Raw genomic sequence first — 21,226 nt, 5'->3', positions numbered from 1 at the left:
CAATGTATTGCTGGTAGTCATTGATGCTCATATTTTCTCTTTGCACATTATGCAACTCTTGCTTGAGCTGCATTTTCCTGGCTTGAGTATTTGTACTATACATTTTTGACAAAGTATCCCATGCCTCCTTTGGCGTACTTGCATCTTGAATATGCACAATCATAGAGTCTGAAATACTGATAGACAGCCAGTACATAACTTTCCTGGCTCTCTCATGCCATGCTTTAAATGCCTGCATTTGCTGTTGATTGGGAACATCAGGAAGCACTGGTTCTTCTTCATTTCCTGCAACAAATTCCCAATATCCTTTTCCCATAAGGAAATTCGTCATTCTAAACTTCCATGCTTGGAAGTTGTTCTTGTCAAGCTTTTCAGTGACAATCTGTGAGAGAGAATCAGATGCCATTACAGAAGACTGCAAAAAATTCTGTCACTGCAAAAAACACAGCTTCACCCTCACAAGGGAAAATCTGCAAAACTGGCGAAAGTAGTATTTGACCACACAGTCACTTCCTAGTGACGATTTTGCATAAACAGAAACCAAGGATGATTCTGTAACTCCCAATGTCTCTACACATAAGAATACGATGCAATTTCTATGGTAACTTTTCACCGACCTGTAGAACAGTGGTCGCACAGCATAAAACTGGGCCTTTTCCTGAGTGCGTGCAGAAAACTTCTGCCTCCAAAACAGGCCCCGAAATGGCCTCAAATAAAAAAAACAAGGTCGCCGAGGGCTAAACCCCTATCCCGTAGCATATACTACCCTCTTGCTTCACCGCAAAGGGCGTCTCAACCTGAGACAATGCACTCCTGCACTTTCCGGCTGTGCTATCTGCAGAGATCTGCTCCCAAAACAGAAAATGAAAGCAACACTGCTCCTCTTACCAGAACACCGCGAGCTTGGCTTGCTTTCTTGAGCTCCTTACCACGAACAAGGCTCTGATACCATGTCAAGATTGTGGGAGAGAAGGAAGGAGTCTCACTTGTAGCTTTCTTGCTTGCACAATGCGGAAAGACACACAAGGGTGGAGGCTGAAAACAGTTTTCCTCTTCTTAGTTGTGTAAGCCAAAAGAACTCTAATACAAAGAAATAGAAGAACCCTATATATGGGTCTCAAACCAAACTCAACTAACTAAGGTAGCATACTAACTGAGCCACGAACTAGAGTAGATAGGGATAGCTATCATGTAGCTATTATTCATGGGCGGTGTACCAACCGCGTCTGCAACTGACAAGTCGGTGACATAAATACACAACGGTCACCCTGGTGTATCACGAGTGGAGCTCGATATCTCAACATACATGTTGTAAATACTCCTAAAAATGCAAGAAATGGTGTTGGAAATGACCAGCAAGGTATTGCCCATGATACACCACAGTTTCAACCTGAAAATATGCAGTTATGATAGCCTGAACTGTCAAGATAGCATTCTAGAATTTCACGACAGCAACCTGTATATGCAGAATTGCAAGCCTGTATTTCAGGACAACAACATGTACATGCAAAATTACAGGCCTGTATTTTAGGACAACAGCCTGTAAATGCAAATTTGTAGGCCCAATAGCCAGCAAATGCAGAACATTTGTTGCGTAGGTCAACCCGACCTTCAAGGTAGCCAAATAGGTTTATTCAAGTGAAGTATCATTTCATCAGAGAGGTACTTGACAGCAAGAGCATTGAGCTAGTCAAGGTGCACATTGATGATAATCCTGCAGACCTTCTCATGAAGGGTCTTCCAACAAAGAGGTTTGCTCATTACCGGCAGATGGTGGGTATTAGATAGGTATAGTCTCTTCAGCTTTGCACATACTTAGACTTAGCTGATTCTTTTCCTCTACCTTTGGGCACATTGCCTTTAGGGGGGAGGTTGTTGGGATAAAGGGTAGTGCCCGTGTCCACCAGTAAGGGCCAGGTTGTACATAGTATATATACCTATCTAAAATCATTATTGATGTACACTCTTTAGTAGTACCACAAATTGTGTGTCTCTATCTCTTCTCTCTCTCAACCTGCATCTCACACAAAAGCTCCATTGCAGCTAACTCAACACATTTCCTATTTTAAAAAAAACCATGCCCCCATCTATCTACATTCAATGCTCCACATGCTTCTCTCTCTCTCTCTCTCTTTCTCTCTCTCTCTAAATTTTAAAATCATCCTATGATTCCCATGGTGGTTGGATTTAGTAATCCAAACGTGATTTATGTGATATGATGCCATTGGTTGTATTGTAGCCCAGTATTGTTGTTTGATTAGGGATTATATTGGTTGTTTTAATGCCATCTTGAAAGATTTGAGAAGGGGTCACAATATAGAGGCCATATTAGTAGGACATCAATGTGTTTTGAATTACTATATTGGCATGTGCTATAGCTAACCTAAGACCGAGCCACATTGTGCTTATGGAGACACCATTAACCCATGCCACTTGCATTCTACCACAAGCAATGACACTAACATTGCAGTCAATTTTCCCCCAACAATTACCCTCCAAAATTTTCCCCATTAACATAACATCATCCTATAAAAGAATATAAATCTCTAAGTATGACATTTTGTGCAATGTGCATATCAAAATTTGCAATTGTTGTATATGTGGATGGCGGGTTTTTGTATTTGTATATCCATATTTTGAAGGAATATGGGTAATTGCACAAATTAATTCTCACACTACAAAATCTATCAATAAATATGAGTGTTTGCTACATTTTACCATGGGTATACTTTATAGCCAATTGTGTTGTAATATCTTTCAATGATAGTCAAATGACATTTATATATGAGAGATTTGTGTGTGTGTGTGTGTGTGTGTGTGTGTGTGTGTGTGTGTGTGTGTGTGTGTGTGTGTGTGTGTGTGTGTGTGTGTGACCTAGAAAACACTTTTTATGGTGTGTCATTGACATGAATTATAATCCTTACGGAAAGTTTTCTATTGTAAGCATATTTACATCCAAAAGTGGGCCAACAATGTCATGTTCATTGATAATAAAGTAAAAAGAACAAGAGAGTAGAGCCTAATATGGTAAGGAGATCAATGTATTTATCAATGAGCATGCTACACAGCTTGACATATAAGTAACCCTACTCAAGGAATGAGATAAGTAAATAAATAGCTATAATTACCGCCCTCTCTCTCTCATTCACACACACACACACACACACACACACACACACACACTCTCTCTCTCTCTCTCTCTCTCTCTCTCTCTCTCTCTCTCTCTCTCTCTCTCTCTCTCTCTCTCTCTCTCTCTCTCTCCCCACTTGCATGCTCCCACCAATACTAGCCCACACACACACACACACACACACACACAAGATTTGGTCCCATGGCATGCTCTCCTTGATGCTAGTCTATGCTTTGTGTGTGTGTGTGTGTGTGTGTGTGCATGTGTGTGCGTGTGCGTGTGTGTCCCTCTCAATAATGAATCCCAAAACCTCAAGAAGCACACTTTGAAGATGGCCTATGTGGTAGCATCATCACAATGCTATCTCAAGATGAAGGACCAATCATACAAACATAGCCACTAGAGCTTTAGCTTTCTCATAAAGGGAAATAGAGAGAAAATTCACAGCTAGCTAGGCTTGTTTTTTAGTAGGCATGGATACGACTTGCCTATGTCTTTGTAGATGAGACTATAAAAAACATGGGGGAGATTCTATACCATCCTTAATAGCTACAATTGCCAACGTTATTCTAGAGCCATAATACTAGAGAGTAATACTTGGATTGTTAACTTGAAACCTCAGGGGCCATCCATCTGCCTTGCAATATGGCAACGGTGATGCATTGTTAAGGGTTAAGGAGCTTGGAGTTGTTGGGGTTAGTGGTGGGGTGGTTCTTAAGGGTGAGGATGTGGGTGTCTTGCAACACCAATTGGATGGAAGAGTTGAAAGGGATGTAGTTGAGGTAGATGCTAGACTTGGGGGGTTAGGCTAGTTGGCTAAGTACTTGTGAAGTCGAATGTCATGGCATGGTTGTCCAAGAAGTTGGTCATATGAACACATTGATCAAAATTTTGGTTATTATGTTTATATAGGTGATGCACATCTTAACTTCCAAAAATTTGTGATGGGGCCGGTCATAGGGATATGAGATCTTTAAGGTAGTCTATATGCACATATACCCCTGCCCCACCCCCCCCCCCCCCCCCCCCCCCCCAACACACACACACACACACAAAGCTTAGCATATGTGTGTCTATCATTGTATATATCATTCACATAAGGGACATACATAATAGATGCCTGAAAAGTGCATTATTATTGCATTTCTTTGTGCAACAAGGAGTAAGTATTGATCATTGATGGTAAGTATGTAAGCTAGTAGCTTGGTGGTTGATAACCCAAGTTTAAGGTCATCACCTTAGCCCTACATTTGTCTGTAAGCAATTCTTCTTGAGAATTCTTATTAAAATATTGATTAAAACCTCAACCCTTTGGTACTTATAAGTTTGAGGTACATGAGTAAGTGGCCATACTATCCCCCTTCCACTAAATAGGCTAACAGAACAAAGTAACCCCTAATGGATATGATCCCAAGTTGCCATTACTTTTGGTAAATATAGTTCTGAACTAAGATATGTATGTAAATGCATAGCAAGTGTATGTGCATTATTATTTATAGATGCACCTAAAGAAACAAAAGATCTTAACTCAAGTTGCTAAATCTTTATACATCTAACTAAGTGTGATGTCAGGTGCACCCCCTTCGTGTTTTGTCAGGAAAGGAAGGAATCTAGACCACCCCGAAAAAATGAAGATATTGAGGCATGGCTAGCATTGTAATGTTGTATTCTTACACAAACCCTAATTGACAATAAGGGGCCAATAGAGTGACATTAACATGCATTGTTTGAAGGTTTTACAAAAATGAAGATATAGCAAGTATGAAATGCTTGACTTGCATAAGATCTACATTCATTATCTAAGAATTTGTGCTATATATTCAAGTAGCGTTAGAAAATGCATCATTCCGTGCAAAGCACGTTGTCTGTTGTATGTGAAGCATGTTTTGTTATATAGCAAATGGAGGCCATCTCACAAGGCTTTGATATATGCAAAATGTTTTTGTCATATTGTATTTTTATTGGCGAAGTCACGGTACGAGATGCCACAATACTTAGCCTCACGAGCTTTGCAAAGACACCAACTAGACTCAAGAGTAATAGCTAGATAGTAATAATATAGTGTAGATGGAGTAGGTAGACACTTGTATTATTAGTTTGCATTACAAATGTTTTCCGTGGAACCTCATGGATATGAGGACGCAGGAGTATGCTACACATATGGATCAATTAGCTTGGCATAAAGTAAAGAAATCTCGTCTTCCGAATGGCCTTATCTTTGTGAGAGAGAGAACATAGGGAGGCACAGCATGACGAGCAGCGTGGCTATGGCGGGCGTCTCTTCTTTCTGCCTGTCTTCCTCGCGGGCCGCCTCCTACATCGCAGGGTCCCGTCTTCCATCCTATCATCATTCAGGTATCTACGTCTTTCTCCGTCCATTTCCTGGCTTGGTTGTGCGGGAGATGGAAGTGTAGACCTGTTTTACGATGTCTGAGTTCCTAGAATTTTGAACTCGTTATGACGTCCGAGCTTCTACGTGATCAGAGCATGAATCCTGTTGCATATGTTCATTTTTAAGCGTTTCATGTGCAATCGCCATTGGATTACGGGATAATATCTGTCAAGCATCCTTCTTTTGAATAGCCATCGCATTTTAATATATGTTATTCTGCACTGCTATTAGAATCTGTTTTGATCTCATCCTTGTTTTTTTCTATTTAGCAGCCAGGGTCTGCTCCCTAACTCAGAAGACTGCCCTGGCCGATTCCACATTAGTGGCCAGTGTCTCTTCTCCCTTGTTGGTGCAAAAGGAGGAGAATAGCATATCTGCACATGCAGTTGTAGAAGCTCTAGTAGCAGACACAGGTGCAGAAGAAGAAAAGTCTGCTAAGGATGATGCTTTGAAGCTTAAGCTTGAATCTGATCTCTTGAAGAAGAAAAAAAAACGTGAGGAGCTTAGAAGGAAGAGACTGGTGCGGAAACGGCACATGAGGAAGAAGGGGAGGTGGCCTCCTTCCAAGATGGCGAAGCTCAAGAATGTATGATGAGCGCTTTGGAAGCATGTAGCTGAGTAAAATTTGGGGATGGATGACTGTGATTTTCTTGCAATGACAGGAATCATCAGTGGCCAGTGGGAAATTGGTCCTGATGCACTACTCAGGTGTTGCTGCTTGTCTTGTATCCTTATGAAGGGGGACTTTCATCCTGTTATACATCAAGGAAGTTATGATATATGAGTGATTCAAGATAACTTATCTGTAATCCAAACCAAAGTGGAATGTTTTATGTTCCTCCATCAAAATGAGAAAGTTCTGCCCTTTTTCATTACCAAAATGTCTTATCCCCAAACTGGGCTGTTCATTAGCATTGCTGTGATAACTGAGACATATTGTAGACAATAGTAGGCTTGTTTTTCAAATTTACGACTAGTTTTTGAGATGTTTGATAGTTGCATCATGCATTTTCTGGTACAATCTCATTATATGAGAACAAATACGCCATGCCCATTGAACGCACTCGCAGATTTCTGTGCACCCACAAAACTTAGTCACAGTCCGGCAGTGATTAGTTGTAAGGTGCATGGATGGAAGGGTAGATTCCATTCGACAGGCTTGTGAAAACTGAAGGCCCTTATCTAAGAGTTGGTGTGAGTGTTTGAACTCTGTGTGAACTGTCATCAACTCATAGGTTTCATGTTTCAAATAGCAATGAACAAAACTCAAGCAAATACAACACAGATGGCTATGTCACATACCATTTGTAAAGGAGTAACTGTTGTTAAAGCAGGGGGACCAGAGATCATAGAGTTTGAATCTTGATCTTGGAATTCCTGGTCTTTTGAATCTTGGAGTTTTGCAGTTTGGACAGGATTGTCTGCAGCCTGCAGGTTAACTTTCCTTTACACTTTTGATCATCTGCACATTCAAACATGGTACTGGACAATCACTTTTACTGGTTTTGTGTGTTGCTATCCTTCACTACATTCACTTCACTAGTGGCCTACTCTCTGTCCACCCTTGCATGCTGCTATGTATGACCGTTGAACTCTTGTTTGAATGAGCTGATTTAACCACAAACTGCCACATGTATTTGTCTCTAACTCTTATTGTCATTTACTCTCATGGCACCTTTGTCGTAACATGTCCGCTTGTGGGACACGTCTTAGCAGTCTATCGAGAGGAGGGTCTAGAAGGCTTTGCCTGGCACTCGCAAGGAATAACACAGGGTTTGCGATCTAGGTTTTCTCGAGTTTGCCCCGAGCGGAAGTGTCCGGTTGTTCCCACTTGGGATCGACTTGAGGTCAGGGTTCTTTTCCTATTAGCAAAGTCTCTAGGAAGAAACTAGCGTCGAGCTCCAGATGTACCACTTTGCATAGGAACAATAGAGTCGAAGCGGATTCATGCTGCACTTGGTTCATGGAGAATGGGAAACGAGAGGGATGTGAAGCTCAATCTCTCTGCCATACGGCATAGTCCCATTTTTTTTCCCTAAAACAGAATAAACCGGGATTCTACATCTACTGACACTAGGTCTTCATAGTTTATTATCTCATCATTTAAGAAAAGTTCCCAGCTAACCGAGACCACTCTTCCGTAGGACAGACCTAAGTCACATTCATCGCACTTTTCTTAGTTTGCTTTAGTTATCTAATTACCTACCACATTATATTTTGATATAGAAAAGCAGCTTCCTTAATTAATCAAATTAGTCACGGGTTCCTTCATGCAACTTAGACACTAACACAAAAACAATGTCAAGAAAGTTCATTTTTCTCTGATATGTGCTCTTTATTTATCAAAATCTTAGAGTACATCCAATATCACGTCCGAAGGCTATCCTAGCAATCTACAGGATTGCTGTTCCAAGTTTCGTCCGTTGACTAGTGCACGGGCCTCGAGATTCCATCTCAAGTCACATCGGCCTCTTGTACGGGACCCGGAGGCAAGGGATTTACAGCCAGAGCCTTTCCTGGCACCCAAGCATCCTTCCACTCCAAGCAGCATCCACGGAGATCTCTTGCGGCGGGTTAGGTCCATGTACCCGGCGTGGCTAATAACCCCCTTCGATAGGGCCAGGTAGATAGTCGGAGGTAACTGTTCCTGCCTTTAACCTGAAGCATTGAGTGTTTTTCCTTGAATTAGTTCCTTGAGCAAAGGGGATCAAATAATATACTTAAGTGTACAATCACAAGTATTTCGGAGGCCGTTTGCACGACCAACTACTAAGGTGTGACTCCTTTTGTTTTCGGATGCTCCCAACATTCGATCCTAGGTCTTTTTTTCAGATGCTCCCAGCATCCGATCTTGGATCGTTCGCGACTTGGCGAGATCCCAATAATCTCAAACAAGATTACGTAAGCAAATATTCTTGGTAAGTTAACTTATTTTGACTTGTCATTTTTTCTTGGGTTTTACCTTATGGTATCCTAACCTAACCTAAGCATTAACTGGACAATCAAGGCAACGGACATACTTTCACTCGCAACTTAACCAAAGGTATTTTATTCTTCCAGTTCTAACCAAGTTTGGTTGATACACTTGGCAACACAAGTCTCTTCATTTAGGCCTTTAAGATACAGTCTAGATGCGTGCGTTCCTTCCATTTCTCTTAGTGCAGTTCTATGCAAAATTTTTTAATCAATCTTATCCATCATACACATGGTGCGTTTAGTATAGTTGTACATCCTAAACTATCTTTAGCTCTCCTCATACTTGGCAACAAACTTATTCCTAATGCACCAGATCACATGAGACTTGCGTATATGAAAGTCTAGGTTTCTTTTTCGACAGTGCAAATGCATTTTACAAACGGAAACTAACATTTCATGTGTTTTTTTAATCATGATTGTGAAGCATGAATTTTAAATGACTATTCATGCAGTGAACTGGTTTAAAAGCTATTATTTTATGTGAAATAATGTGAAAGCCTTATCATTTTATGTGTGTAAAATCTATCATTCCATGCATATAAACTTGTACGAACTCCGTACTCTACGCATGCAACCTAGCGCTTGGAGTAAACAAAAGTCCTACGACTTACTCTTATTCCATGCACGTAGCTATCCCTTTCATTTCCTTCACGAGAGATAATACATAATTAATTATAAGCTTAAAGAATCTGGGATTCGTATTCATAGGGGCGTTTATTGTGTTGGTCTCTCCACTCGCCTCTCCCGCATTACCAGTACCAGCGGTAGCTTTGGCACCTACGCTTCCCGCGATTTTCTTCTTGGGAGCCATTTCTACTCGGGGTTTGGGTAGTCCGAGCCTTAGTGGCCTTCAGGATGACCGGTTTGGGAGGGAAAGGTCGCGGGAAGGGAATCCCTTTGTCGATGAGGGGTGACTTGTCTCCACCTCTCTTCCTTTCTCTTTCTCCTTTCTCTCTCCCTCTCTTCTTCCTCTTCTTCTTCTTTCACTCTCTCCTTCCTCTTCTTCTTTTTTTGCTTCTCTCTTCTCTCCTTCTACCTCTTCTACTTCTTCTTCACTTCTTCTCCTTCTTTCTCTCCTTCCCTTCCTTTTTTTTCTCTCTCCTCTTTCTCTTCTTCTACTCTCTCTCTCTCTCTCTCCTCTTCCCCTTCTCTTTTTCTTCTCCCTTCTCTCTCTCCTTCTCTTTTTCTCTCCCTTTCCTCTTCCTCTTCTCCTTCTCCCTCTTCCTCTCTTTTTCTCTTCTCTCTCCCTCTCCTTCTTCTTCTTCTTCACCTTCTCTCCCTCTTTTTCTCTTCTCTCCCTTCTCTCTCTTTTTTTTTCTTCTCTCACTTCTTCTCTTCCTCTCCTCTCTCTCCCTCCTTTCTCTTCTTCTTCCCTCTCTCTCTCCCTTCACTTCACTTCTCTCTCCCTTCTCTCTCTCCTCTTCTCTCTCACTTCTTCTCTTCCTCTTTTCTCTCTCCCTCCTACCTCTTCTTCTTCTCTTCTTCTTTCTCACTTCCTCCTACCTCTTCTTCTTCTTCTTCTTCTTTTTCTTCTTCTTCTTCTTCTTCTTCTTCTTCTTCTTCTTCTTTCATCTCTCTCTCTCCCTTCACTTCTTCTCTCCCACTCTTTTTCTCTTCACAGCCCGCAATTAGCTGGCAATCAAGGGGGGTGGCTTGAATCGTAGGCCCCAGGGGCCGCAGTTGCAGCAGGTCGGAGGCAGGGGGAAGAACTCAATTGGAAGGCCTAGGGGAGGCGTAGTTGCCACACGAGCGAGGGGGGGGGGAGGAAGAGTTGACTGACGGAACCAGGGGGCTGCTGCCGCTGTTGCTGGAGGAAGGAGGTGACGACGCAGGGGGGACGCTCACTCTGTGTAGCTGAGGGAGGGGAGGGGCCTTCGCTTATATAGGAGGGAGAGGAGGTGGGTGGCATGGCCACCCCGTTCACCTGGGGGTTGCATGCCCCCCATCACCGCCACTCCCTCCCTCTCTCCCCGATGTGCTGTCGGCGGGGAGAGAGAGGGGGGGTTCAAAATTTTTGAACTGTTGATTTTTTTTTTGAAATTAGAAAGGGGGGGTGTGTTCCTATGGAGGAGAAAACATGGAAAATGTTACATCCTCCCCCCCTTAGAGGAATCGAGATGTCCTAATCTCGAGAGGACTTGTGGGTATTATTGGTTGAGAATATCTTCATCCAACCAGGTGGCATCCTGTTTGGGATAATCTTTCCATTGGATGAGGTATTCTCTCAAGGTTCTTGACCTCAAATGTCTCTCCCTGATATCTAGGACTCTATCAGGCCGTAGCTCAAGGACTCCTTGGCTAGGCATTACAATTTGTTGGTCATCAAGTACATGATTCGGATTAGGTAGATACTTTTTCAATAGACTAACATGGAATACATTATGAACCTTTAGGGTTGCTGGCAGTTGTAGTCTGTAAGCATTAAGACCTGGGCACTTAGTGATTTTATAAGGTCCACAATACCTTGGACTTCGCTTCTTGTACTCCCCCAAGGATAGTGAACTCTTTTTAGGGCCTATGCGGCCCATACAATGCTTGAAAATGGGTCATATGAATACTATTGAATCCACGTTTTGGGTTCGCGACAAGCAGTATGCTCTAAGCATATCTTCAATGACTTGGTTGACTCGTTCTGTTTGACCATAAGTTTGGGGATGGTAAGCTGTACTGTAATAGAGTTGAGTCCCAATAGCCTTAAAGATAGCCCTCCAGAAGTGTGATGTGAAGAGAGAGTCACGATCATTAATGATTCTTCTGGGTAACCCATGAAGTTTAAATATTTCCTTAATGAATAATCTTGCAATGTCTGAAGCTTTATAGTTTGTCTTGACAGGGATGAGATGTGCGATCTTGATGAGCATATCTACTACAACCATAATAGAGTTGTATCCTCCCTGAACTTGGGGTAGGCCAACAATGAAGTCCATACTAATGAATTATCATTTTATTTGGGGAATTTCAAGTGGTTGCAATTTCCCAGGCATTTTGACATGTTCTGCCTTAATGCGTTGACAAAACAAACATTTCGTGACATATTTGAGAACGTCACCCTTGAGCCTATTCCAATAATAGCTCTTTCTGATCGCATTAAGGGTCTTGGCATAGCCAGGATGTCCTGAGAAAGGGAAGTCATGGGCTTCCCAAAGAATCTTCTGCTTGAGAGTATGGCTTGTAGGATACATAATCTTGTCCTAAAGTAGACAAGTCCACTACTGACAGAGAATTCTTGATACTTCATCTTTAGCTTCGGGTCTTGATCCTTGATGGGGATCTCCCTTAGTAATTTCTGATAGACTGGGTCATGATATGCTTCTTCTTTTGCTAGCTCAAGAATTGGGTTGCTTGGCATTGATACCTTTGTAGCTAGAGATCTTGCTGTTGATGGATCTTGCAAAATAAGAGAATCTAGAAATGCCTTGTGACTGAGTGCATCGGCAATTACATTCTCTTTTTCAAGCCTATATTTGATTTCAAAATCATATTCTTCCAACATTTCGATCCATCGACGTTCTCTCATATTGAGCTCATTCTGGGTGAAGATCCATTTAAGACTCTTATGGTCCGTCGCTAAGAAAAATTTGTTACCTAGAAAGTAATGTCTTCAAAGTTTAAGAGCATGGATAACAGCCAACAGCTCCAGATCATGGGTAGCATTATTCCTTTCATGGCTCTTCAATTTCCTTGAAGAATATGCTACCGGATGACTTTCTTGCATAAGCACACATCCTAAAGCAAGTGCGCTAGCATCAGTTACCAATTCAAACTCCTTACTAAGATTAGGAAGTTTCAGGATGGGTGTCGATACTAAGCTTTGCTTTAGTTTGTCAAAGCTGGTCTATTCGACAGGTGACCATACAATTGCTACTTGCTTCTTTAGTAGGTCAGTCAGAGGTGCTGTAATCAAAGCATAATCTTTGATGAAAATCCTGTACCATCCTGTCAATCCAAGAAAACTACGTATTTCTTTGACAGAAGTTGGTGTTGGCCATTCCAAAACGTCTCTGACCTTAGCTGGGTCTACTAAAATTCCTTCCGCTGATACAATGAATCCCAGATATTCAATTTGTTGCTTGAAAAATGCACACTTCTTCTTCTTGACATAAAGCTTGTGTGCTCTCATTGTTTCAAGAACAATGCGAAGCTGGGGTTCATGATCTTTTTCTTGTTTAGAGTAGACTAGGATATAATCAAAGAAGACGAGTACGAAGTCATCAAGATAGGGCCTAAAGATATCATGCATTAACCTATTGAAGGTAGCAGGAGCATTCGTTAGCTCGAATGACATCACTAGAAATTCAAATTGTCCATACCTTGTGTTGAATGCAGTCTTTGAGATATCTTCCTCCTTGATCCTTATCTAATAATATCCAGATCTGAGATCTATCTTAGAGAAGATCTTCGCTCCTTGAAGACGGTCCAGTAATTCATCTATTCTTGGAATGGGGTATTTATTTTTTATGGTTGAATGATTCAACCCTCTATAGTCAATGCATAGACGAAGCGTTTTATCTTTCTTTTTTTGGAACAGCATTGGAGCTCCCCATGACGAACTGCTAGGATGGATGTAGCCTTGGTTTAACAGTTGCTTAAGTTGCTCTTTCATTTCAATAGCTTTCGGGATGGACATCCTATATGGCCTCTTTGCGACTGGTGCAACTCTTGGCGCTAGCTTCATTTCGTGGCCGACTTCCCTTTGAGGAGGAAGTTCTGTTAGATCTTCAGGAAATATATCCACGTATTCCTTTAACCATGAAGGTTCTTTCCCAGATTCCTGATTCTAATCTAGCTTATTTAGTTTAATCAGATAGACAGATAGGCCCTTTCTAAGTCCTTTTATTATCCGTGTTGCTTTTGCCAACTGTATTTTTGGCTTACCGGCCTCTCCTTGAGTTGTGACTAGTTCCCCTTCAGAATTTTGGAAGGAGACTTGGCCCTTTCCACAGTGGATGTGGACATCATTGGGTATTAGTCAATCCATTCCAAGCAAACATTCGTGGATACCTAAGTTCATTACCCTGAATCTCACCGAAGTTGGCTTCCCACCCAGTAGGAATTTCACCTTAGCAATTTGCCTAGTACAACTGACCTCACGACCATTTGCCAATTCCACAAGTAAAGTAGGTGCATCTATTGTGGCTATCCCTAACATTTTTGCACAGATCGGTGAAATGAAGGAATGTGTACTGCCACAATCAATTAGGGTTTTGAAGCTTTTACCTTCATAATCTGATGGAGTTTGAATCACCGAGAATTGGCAATTCGGACCCTTCTTGTGAAGAGCGGCGTGGACCGTTGCTCTCTCAATGTCAGCATCCATGGATGGATCTTCATCGCCCAGCTCCTTGTTGGAAACATTGGAGGTTCTCCCTCTGGCCATGACTATGGTTCCTTGGCCATGGACGGCTCCTTGGAATCGCCCTTAGCGATGTCCTCTACTAAGCTTGAGACACTACCTCTTGAAGTGTCCGGGCTCGTTGCAATTGAAGCAACATAGATTGCGGTCATTACCTTGTGTAGGAACAAAGTTGTTGACAACATTGGCCCTGATTCTGACCTTGCGCTCTCTTGGTCTGAGCCCTAAACATACCATTGTTTTGATCTTTGTAAGGCCAAGTCCTGTTGTTCCTTGGTTTGGTTTGCACCTCCTGTATTATTGGAGCAGCTCGAATGAGTGTGTCTTGTAGGTCCGTTGGGCACATTGATTCCAAGCGGGTGTTTATGGGTGGATTTAACCCAGCATAAAACTTTGACACCTGTTGTGTCATATCCATTGGAGGCACGTATTTTAAGAGAGAAACGAACTTTGAATAATATGCATCAAGGGATAGTCCAAGCTGCTTCAATTCATAGAATTCATTCATCTTCTGTGTGCGGTAGGCAAGTGGCAGATACCTCCCTCGCACAGCTTCCTTAAGCTTCTCCCAAGTGACTGTCCCTTCCAAGATCGCTTGGTCTCTGTACCAGTATTTCCACCAAAGTCTTGCTTTGCCTGTAAGCTTAAGTTTGGCGAGCATGGCTTGGTTAGCAGGTGCAGTTACCGCTGCCTTAAAGTAGTTCTCCATGGATTCAATCTAGATCTCGACATTGGCTTGAACAGTTCTTTCCTTGCTATAAAACTCGGGTGGCTTAATTTGTTTGAGAATGAACTTCTTCTCTTGAATCACAGCTGAACTTAGTACAGGAGTCGGACTTGGAACCTGCGCTTGGAGTTGCATCTGGACAATAAGATTCTTTATATTAAAAACTTATCAAATGTTTTTCATATTACATTAATACGACTAGCACAGCTTTTAGCCAAGTGATTTAATCGCTTAACACCTTAGCTAACATTTACAATTAAGATAGATAATAGTAAAAAGTCTTGTTCATTCATGAGGGCATAGTCCTTTGAGTACATTTATTTTGGGTAAGTAGAACAAGCTGATTGATACATCAGTTTGGGGAAAATAGGATTGTATTACAATCGGCTATAGGAACTGAGTAATAATATGGAGTGGGGTCGTGGATTTTCAGGAAACGATGAGTCATAGGAAGCTCAGGGTATCCCTTTCTTTGATACCCGTTCTTCTCATAGCGCCCTAGCACTTTGATCCTGTCAACAGGGATCACCTGGGTCACTTCTTCATAGATATACTTGTTCTGCTTGACTTGCCGACTGCCAACATGTAAAGTTGCGTTTGCGTGAGCTTCGACAAAGATGAACAACTTCATGATCTTTAAATCCTCCATCCACTTGATTCTCTTCAAGTTGGTCTGAAGGTATGCGAGTCGGTGGGCTGCTATGTAGTATATTCTTGATTCTCCCATCCATCTCCGTTCCGTATACAGGGGTGAAGGATTATAGACGCGGTCCAGAATATTTATCATGCCTAACCTCTGACGATACTCTGAAGCATGCATTGCAGTCATGAACATGACTTGGAACACCAAGAACTTGCTCCATGCTTCGTGACTCTACAACCCAGCATCCATAAGTGAGTATAGGATTGTTTTCAACAGAAAACACTGCTCTATTCCACTCGCCTTTCCCTGACTGTCCCCTTATTCCCTTTATTTTCCTCCATTAAGTTCCCTTGTAATATTTGAATCTCGTTGGCTCGCTCTGATACCAACTGTAACGTGTCCGCTTGTCCGCTTGTGGGATACGTCTTAGCAGTCCATTGGGAGGAGGGTCTAGAAGGCTCCACTTGGCACTTGCAAGGAATGACACAGGGTTTGCGATCTAGGTCTTCCTGAGTCTGCCCCGAGAGGAAGTGTCCGGCCATTCCCACTTGGGATCGACCTGAGGTCAAGGTTCCTTTTCTATTAGCAAAGTCTCTAGGAAGAAGCTAGCGTCGAGCTCCAGACGTACCACTTTGCATAGGAACAATAGAGTCGAAGCGGATTCATGCTGTACTTGGTTCATGGAGAATGGGAAACGAGAGGGATGTGAAGCTCAACCTCTTTGCCATACAGCATAGTCCCATTCCTTTCCCCTAAAACAGAATAAACCGGGATTCTACATCTACTGACACTAGGTCTTCATAGTTTTATTATCTCATCATTTGAGAAAAGTTCCCAGCTAACCGGGACCACCCTTCTGTAGGACGGTAAGTCACATCCACCGCACTTTCCTCAGTTTTATTTAGTTATCTAATTACCTACCACATTATGTTTTGACATGCAAAAGCAGCTTCTTGTGAGAATACATGGATCTAGAGCATGGCTATGGTGGTTCAAAGATGGGAAGAAGGCTCATGTAGACATAGACTTAGACACTGACTGTCACACAAGTGAATTAGGTTTCAAGATTGAGACTTGAACTCATAAACACAATCTTGTGTGTGGACAATGACACAGACACTTTACTAGAAAGAAAAGAGTACTATCATCGCATTAAGAAAAGGAAGCAAGTACAATGCTTTATAGGAAAGTAGGAAACTCTAGTAGGTACCACTGTGCATATGGGATAGATAAGCTTGCATGTCCTTGGCCCTGGAGCTCCATACAAAGAGGCTGTTAGTGAGTGTGATTGCTGAATCTCAACAACCCTCCTCAATCACAACTAGAAAGGCACAAAGTGTGTAGAGGCTGTAATGAGAACCACCTGCAAAGTGTGGGCACACCACAAACATGGTAGACACCAGAGGCTATCGCAGAAAAGGCTAAGTGTGGGCACCAAAACATGATGGATATCCAGAGATTGTAACAGGGGCCTCACAAAGTGTACATGGACTGTAGTGCCAAGTTACATGAGGAGTTTACAAAGCTTATGGCAAGAAGCATTAGGGCTAGGAAATACAAGGCTTTTAAAATAGTCTATCAGAGTAATGAGAGTAGAAGGACTGATGAGACTTGTCCTTCCGTTCTTGGTGGTCTTCATCTTCATCTTTTGGTCCATGGTCTTCTTCTTCTTTCACAGCTGCAAGATAGGCCTTTTGGGACCTCTTCCTAGCATGGCGGAACTTCTCAATGTGTCCGGTCCTTTTGCAGAAGTCACAGAAGAGCGGTTTCTTTTTACCTTTGTATCTATTGTTTACATATAACATTTGTTCATCCTTTGAAGTGCTAGGCTCTTCTTTGCTTTTAAGTTTCTTTTCTTCCTCTAGCAGAGAGGCTTTAATATCAACAAGTTGAGGATTAGACATATTGGTTAGAGTGGTTGATACATTATCATAGGTAGGAGGCAGACTTTTTAACAAGACACCAATACAAACATCTTCATCCATTTTTAGCTTTATCCCTGCAAGTTGAGTAAGCAGGCTTTCCATGTAGTTCAGATGGGATGCCAGGGATGTATGAGGCTTCATATCAAGTTGGAAAAATTCAATCAATAGACCATACTTAGACGACTTTGACTGTGCACCAAACAAGGTATCCAATTTGTCCCAAGTGTCATGGGACGTGTCACAGGCATCCACATGATGGATGTAGCTGTCATCCAATTCCAGCTTAATGATGGCTTGTGCCTTGTCATCATTATTCTGCCAAGTAACTGCAAGGTCTGCATCTCGAGGTTTCTTTTCTTTGCCATTTGTGATGGCCCAGAGACCCTTCTTCATCAGGATGAGCTTGATGTGGGTTTGCTAGGTGTGAAATCCGACTTCTTTGAATCGAGCATTTGGAGAGTCTTTTCCTATGTTGAGGTTGCAAGATCAATAGCAAATCAGCTCCAAAATTCTCAGATTGCAGCAGTAGAAGATTTGGTTGTGTCACAAGACACAAGTGCTAAGAGCACTAGATGAGTGTCAATGGACAGTATGTTTGTATCTTCTTCCTTGAGTCTTCCAAATCTGCAAAATTCTTCAAGATCTTCCAAATCCAAATCTTTCCCTCCTTGATTTGATACTGGGACTTTAGTATTCAGTCACATCAAAGTGGCAGTGGACTCATTTACGTGACAGGAGAGAGAAAATGAAGAATTTCAAGAGCTTCATGTTGAAGATGGCTATGGCTGGAATTAGGATTTCTATAGGCGACTGATTTTCTCCTCGTAGCAGCTTGTACAGTAAATTATCTGACATAATATTTTACGTGAAGAAAGCTTATACATCAAGCTTTAATTGCCCTATCATCAGCAGTGAGATCACGGCCTGCAGAGTGAGGTCGGACTGTACGAACAGAGAGAAGCGCAGATATGGCAGCGAGCTCAAATTCATGCAATGCTGGAGTACACGATGAGCAATGTCGAACTTTGATGCGGTACAGAGGAGCGCCCAAGGCAAAGGAGAAGTTCTCCAGAAGAAAGTACTCAAAGATATGCTCTGGTTTGAGAGATCCAGAAGCTCCAAGGAGGCAGGGTGCAGGTTTGGCTATGGGTGGCAGACAAGAAGCTCAAGTAAGGGTAAAGTTGAAAATGAAGTCCTAAGCTAACAGTGAGCTAGGTAGAGATGATCAGAGGTGAGATGAGACTAGAGAGGTAGTGCCATGCTCAGCTGAGCTCTGATACCATGTGAGAATACATGGATCTAGAGCATGGCTATGGTGGTTCAAAGACGGGAAGAAGACTCATGTAGACATAGACTTAGACACTGACTGTCACACAAGTGAATTAGGTTTCAAGATTGAGACTTGAACTCATAAACACAATCTTATGTGTGGACAATGACACAGACACTTTACTAGAAAGAAAAGAGTACTATCATTGCATTAAGAAAAGGAAGCAAGTACAATGCTTTATAGGAAAGTAGGAAACTGCAGTAGGCACCACTGTGCATATGGGATAGGTAAGCCTGCATGTCCTTGGCCCTGAAGCTCCATACAAAGAGGCTATTAGTGAGTGTGATTGCTGAATCTCAACACTTCCTTAATTAATCAAATTAGTCACGGGTTCCTTCACGCAACTTAGGCACTAACAAAAAAAAAATGTCAAGCAAGTTCATTTTTCTTCAATATCTGCTCTTTATTTATCAAAATCTTGGAGTACATCCAATATCACGTCCGAAGGCTATCTCAACAATCTACAAGATTACTGCTCCAAGTTCCGCCCGTTGACTAGTACAAGCGCATCGAGATCCCATCTCGAGTCACATCGGCCTCTTGTGCGGGACCTGGAGGCAAGGGATTTACAGCCAGAGCCTCCCCTGGCACCCAAGCGTCCTCTCACTCCAAGCAGCACCCACAGAGAGACCTCTCGTGGCGGGTTAGGTCCATGTACCCGGCGTGGCTAACAACCCCCTTTGATAGGGCCAAGCAGACAGTCGAAGGTAACTGTTCCTGCCTCTCCCTCTAGGCCTTTAACCTGAAGCATTACGTGTTTTTCCTTGAATTAGTTCCTTGAGAAAAGGGGATTAAATAATGTATCTAAGTGTACAATCACAAGCATTTCGGAGGCCGTTTGCACGACTAACTGCTAAGGTGTGACTCCTTTTTTTTCGGATGCTCCCAACATCCGATCCTGGGTCTTTTTCTCGGATGCTCCCAGCATCTGCAGATGCTCTCAGCATCCGCAGATGGCAAGATCCCAATAATCTCAAATAAGATTACATAAGAAAATATTCTTGGTAAGTTAACCCTATTTGACTTGCCCTTTTTCCTTGGGTTTTACCTTATGGTATCCTAACCTAACCTAAGCATTAACTGGACAATCAAGGCAACGGACATACCTTCACTCACAACCTAACTAAAGGTCTTTTATTCTTCCAGTTCTAACCAAGTTCGGTTGATACACTTGGCAACACAGGTCTCTTCATTTAGGCCTTCAAGATTCAGTCTAGATGTGTGCGTTCCTTCCATTTCTCTTAGTGCGGTTCTATGCAAAATTTTCCAATCAACCTTATCGATCATGCACATGGTACGTTTAGTATAGTTGTACATCCTAAACTACCTTTAGCTCTCCTCATACCTCGCAACAAACTTATTCTTAATGCACCAGATCACATGAGACTTGCGTATATGAAAGTCTAGGTTTCTTTTTCGACAATGCAAATGCATTTTACAAACGAAAACTAACATTTCATGTGGTTTTTTAAATCATGATTGCGAAGCATGAATTCTAAATGACTATTCATGCACTAAATTTATTTAAAAGCTATTATTTTATGTGAAATAATGCAAAAGCCTTATCATTTTATGTGTGTAAAAGCTATCATTCCATGCATATAAACTTGTGCGAACTCCATACTCTACGCATGTAACCTAGCGCTTGGAGTAAACAAAAGTCCTACAACTCGCACTTATTCCATGCACGTAGCTATCCCTTTCATTTCCTTCACGAGAGATAATACATAATTAATTATAAGCTTAAAGAACCTGGGTTTGATTCGTGTTCATAGGGCTGTTTATTGCATTGGTCGCTCCGCTTGCCTCTCTCGCATTACCGGTACTAGCGGTAGCTTTGGCACCTACGCTTCCCGCGATTTTCTTCTTGGGAGCCATTTCTACTCGGGGTTTGGGTAGTCCGGGCCTTAGCGGCCTTCAGGATGACCGGTTCAGGAGGGAAAGGTCGTGGGAAGGAAATTCCTTTGTCGATGAGGGGTGACTTGTCTCCAACTCTCTTCCTTTCTCTTTCTCCTTCTCTCTCTCTCCCTCTCTTCTTCCTCTTCTCCTTCTTTCACTCTCTCCTTCCTGTTCTTCTTCTTTTTCTGCTTCTCTCTTCTCTCATTCTACCTCTTCTACTTCTTCTTCACTTCTTCTTCTCCTTCTTTCTCTCTCCTCTTTCTGTCCTTCCCTTCCTCTCTTCTCTGTCTCCTTCTCTTCTTCTCTCCCTTTTCTCTTCGTCTCCTATTCTGTCTCTCTCTCTCTCCTTCTCCTCTTCTCTCTCTTCTCTTCTTCTTCTTCTCCCTTCTCTCTCTCCTTCTCTTTTTCTCTTCCTCTCCTCTTCCTCTTCTACCTCTTCTCATTCTCTCCCTCTTCCTCTCTTCTTCTCTTCTCTCTCCCTCTCCTTCTTCTTCTCTCCTTCACCTTCTCTCCCTCTTCTTCTCTTCTCTCTCCCTTCTCTCTCTCCTTCTCTTCTTCTCTCTCACTTCTTCTCTTCCTCTCCTCTCTCTCCCTCCTTCCTCTTCTTCTTCTCTTCTTCTTCTCTTCTTCTTCCCTCTCTCTCTCCTTCTCCTCTTCTCTCTCACTTCTTCTCTTCCTCTTCTCTCTCTCTACATCTGTTACATATACACATCGCACCACTTTATCACAGCCGACAGTTGTTCCCCTATCACAGCCGACATTTGTTCCCCCTTTGTAGCCATTATCTGGAGTACCAGAGCTACATATGCACATACACATACACGACACTTATCACACTCACAGCACCATAT

General features: G+C 42.3%; 1 protein-coding gene across 2 annotated transcripts; it reads left to right on the top strand.

Annotated features, from left to right (window-relative positions):
- Positions 1-5,281: 5,281 nt before the first annotated feature.
- Positions 5,282-6,403, top strand: LOC148026249 (uncharacterized). 2 transcript variants are annotated; one of them, XM_087693558.1, is made up of 2 exons: positions 5,282-5,485; positions 5,792-6,403. In XM_087693558.1, exons 1-2 carry the CDS (start codon positions 5,380-5,382, stop codon positions 6,112-6,114), a joined length of 429 nt encoding a protein of 142 aa, XP_087549684.1. In that variant the 5' UTR covers positions 5,282-5,379; the 3' UTR covers positions 6,115-6,403. The 2 variants fall into 2 exon arrangements, with proteins under 2 accessions (XP_087549684.1, XP_087549685.1); XM_087693559.1 differs by having other exon boundaries at positions 5,296-5,485; positions 5,795-6,403.
- Positions 6,404-21,226: the final 14,823 nt, after the last annotated feature.

The sequence above is a fragment of the Lygodium microphyllum genome, chromosome 14, assembly GCF_053477565.2.
Source record: "Lygodium microphyllum isolate KBCC chromosome 14, Lygodium_microphyllum_v1.1.10, whole genome shotgun sequence".
Classification (NCBI taxonomy): domain Eukaryota; kingdom Viridiplantae; phylum Streptophyta; class Polypodiopsida; order Schizaeales; family Lygodiaceae; genus Lygodium; species Lygodium microphyllum.
Note: the sequence above shows the minus strand (reverse complement) of the source record. Positions and strands in the feature narration are given on the sequence as shown.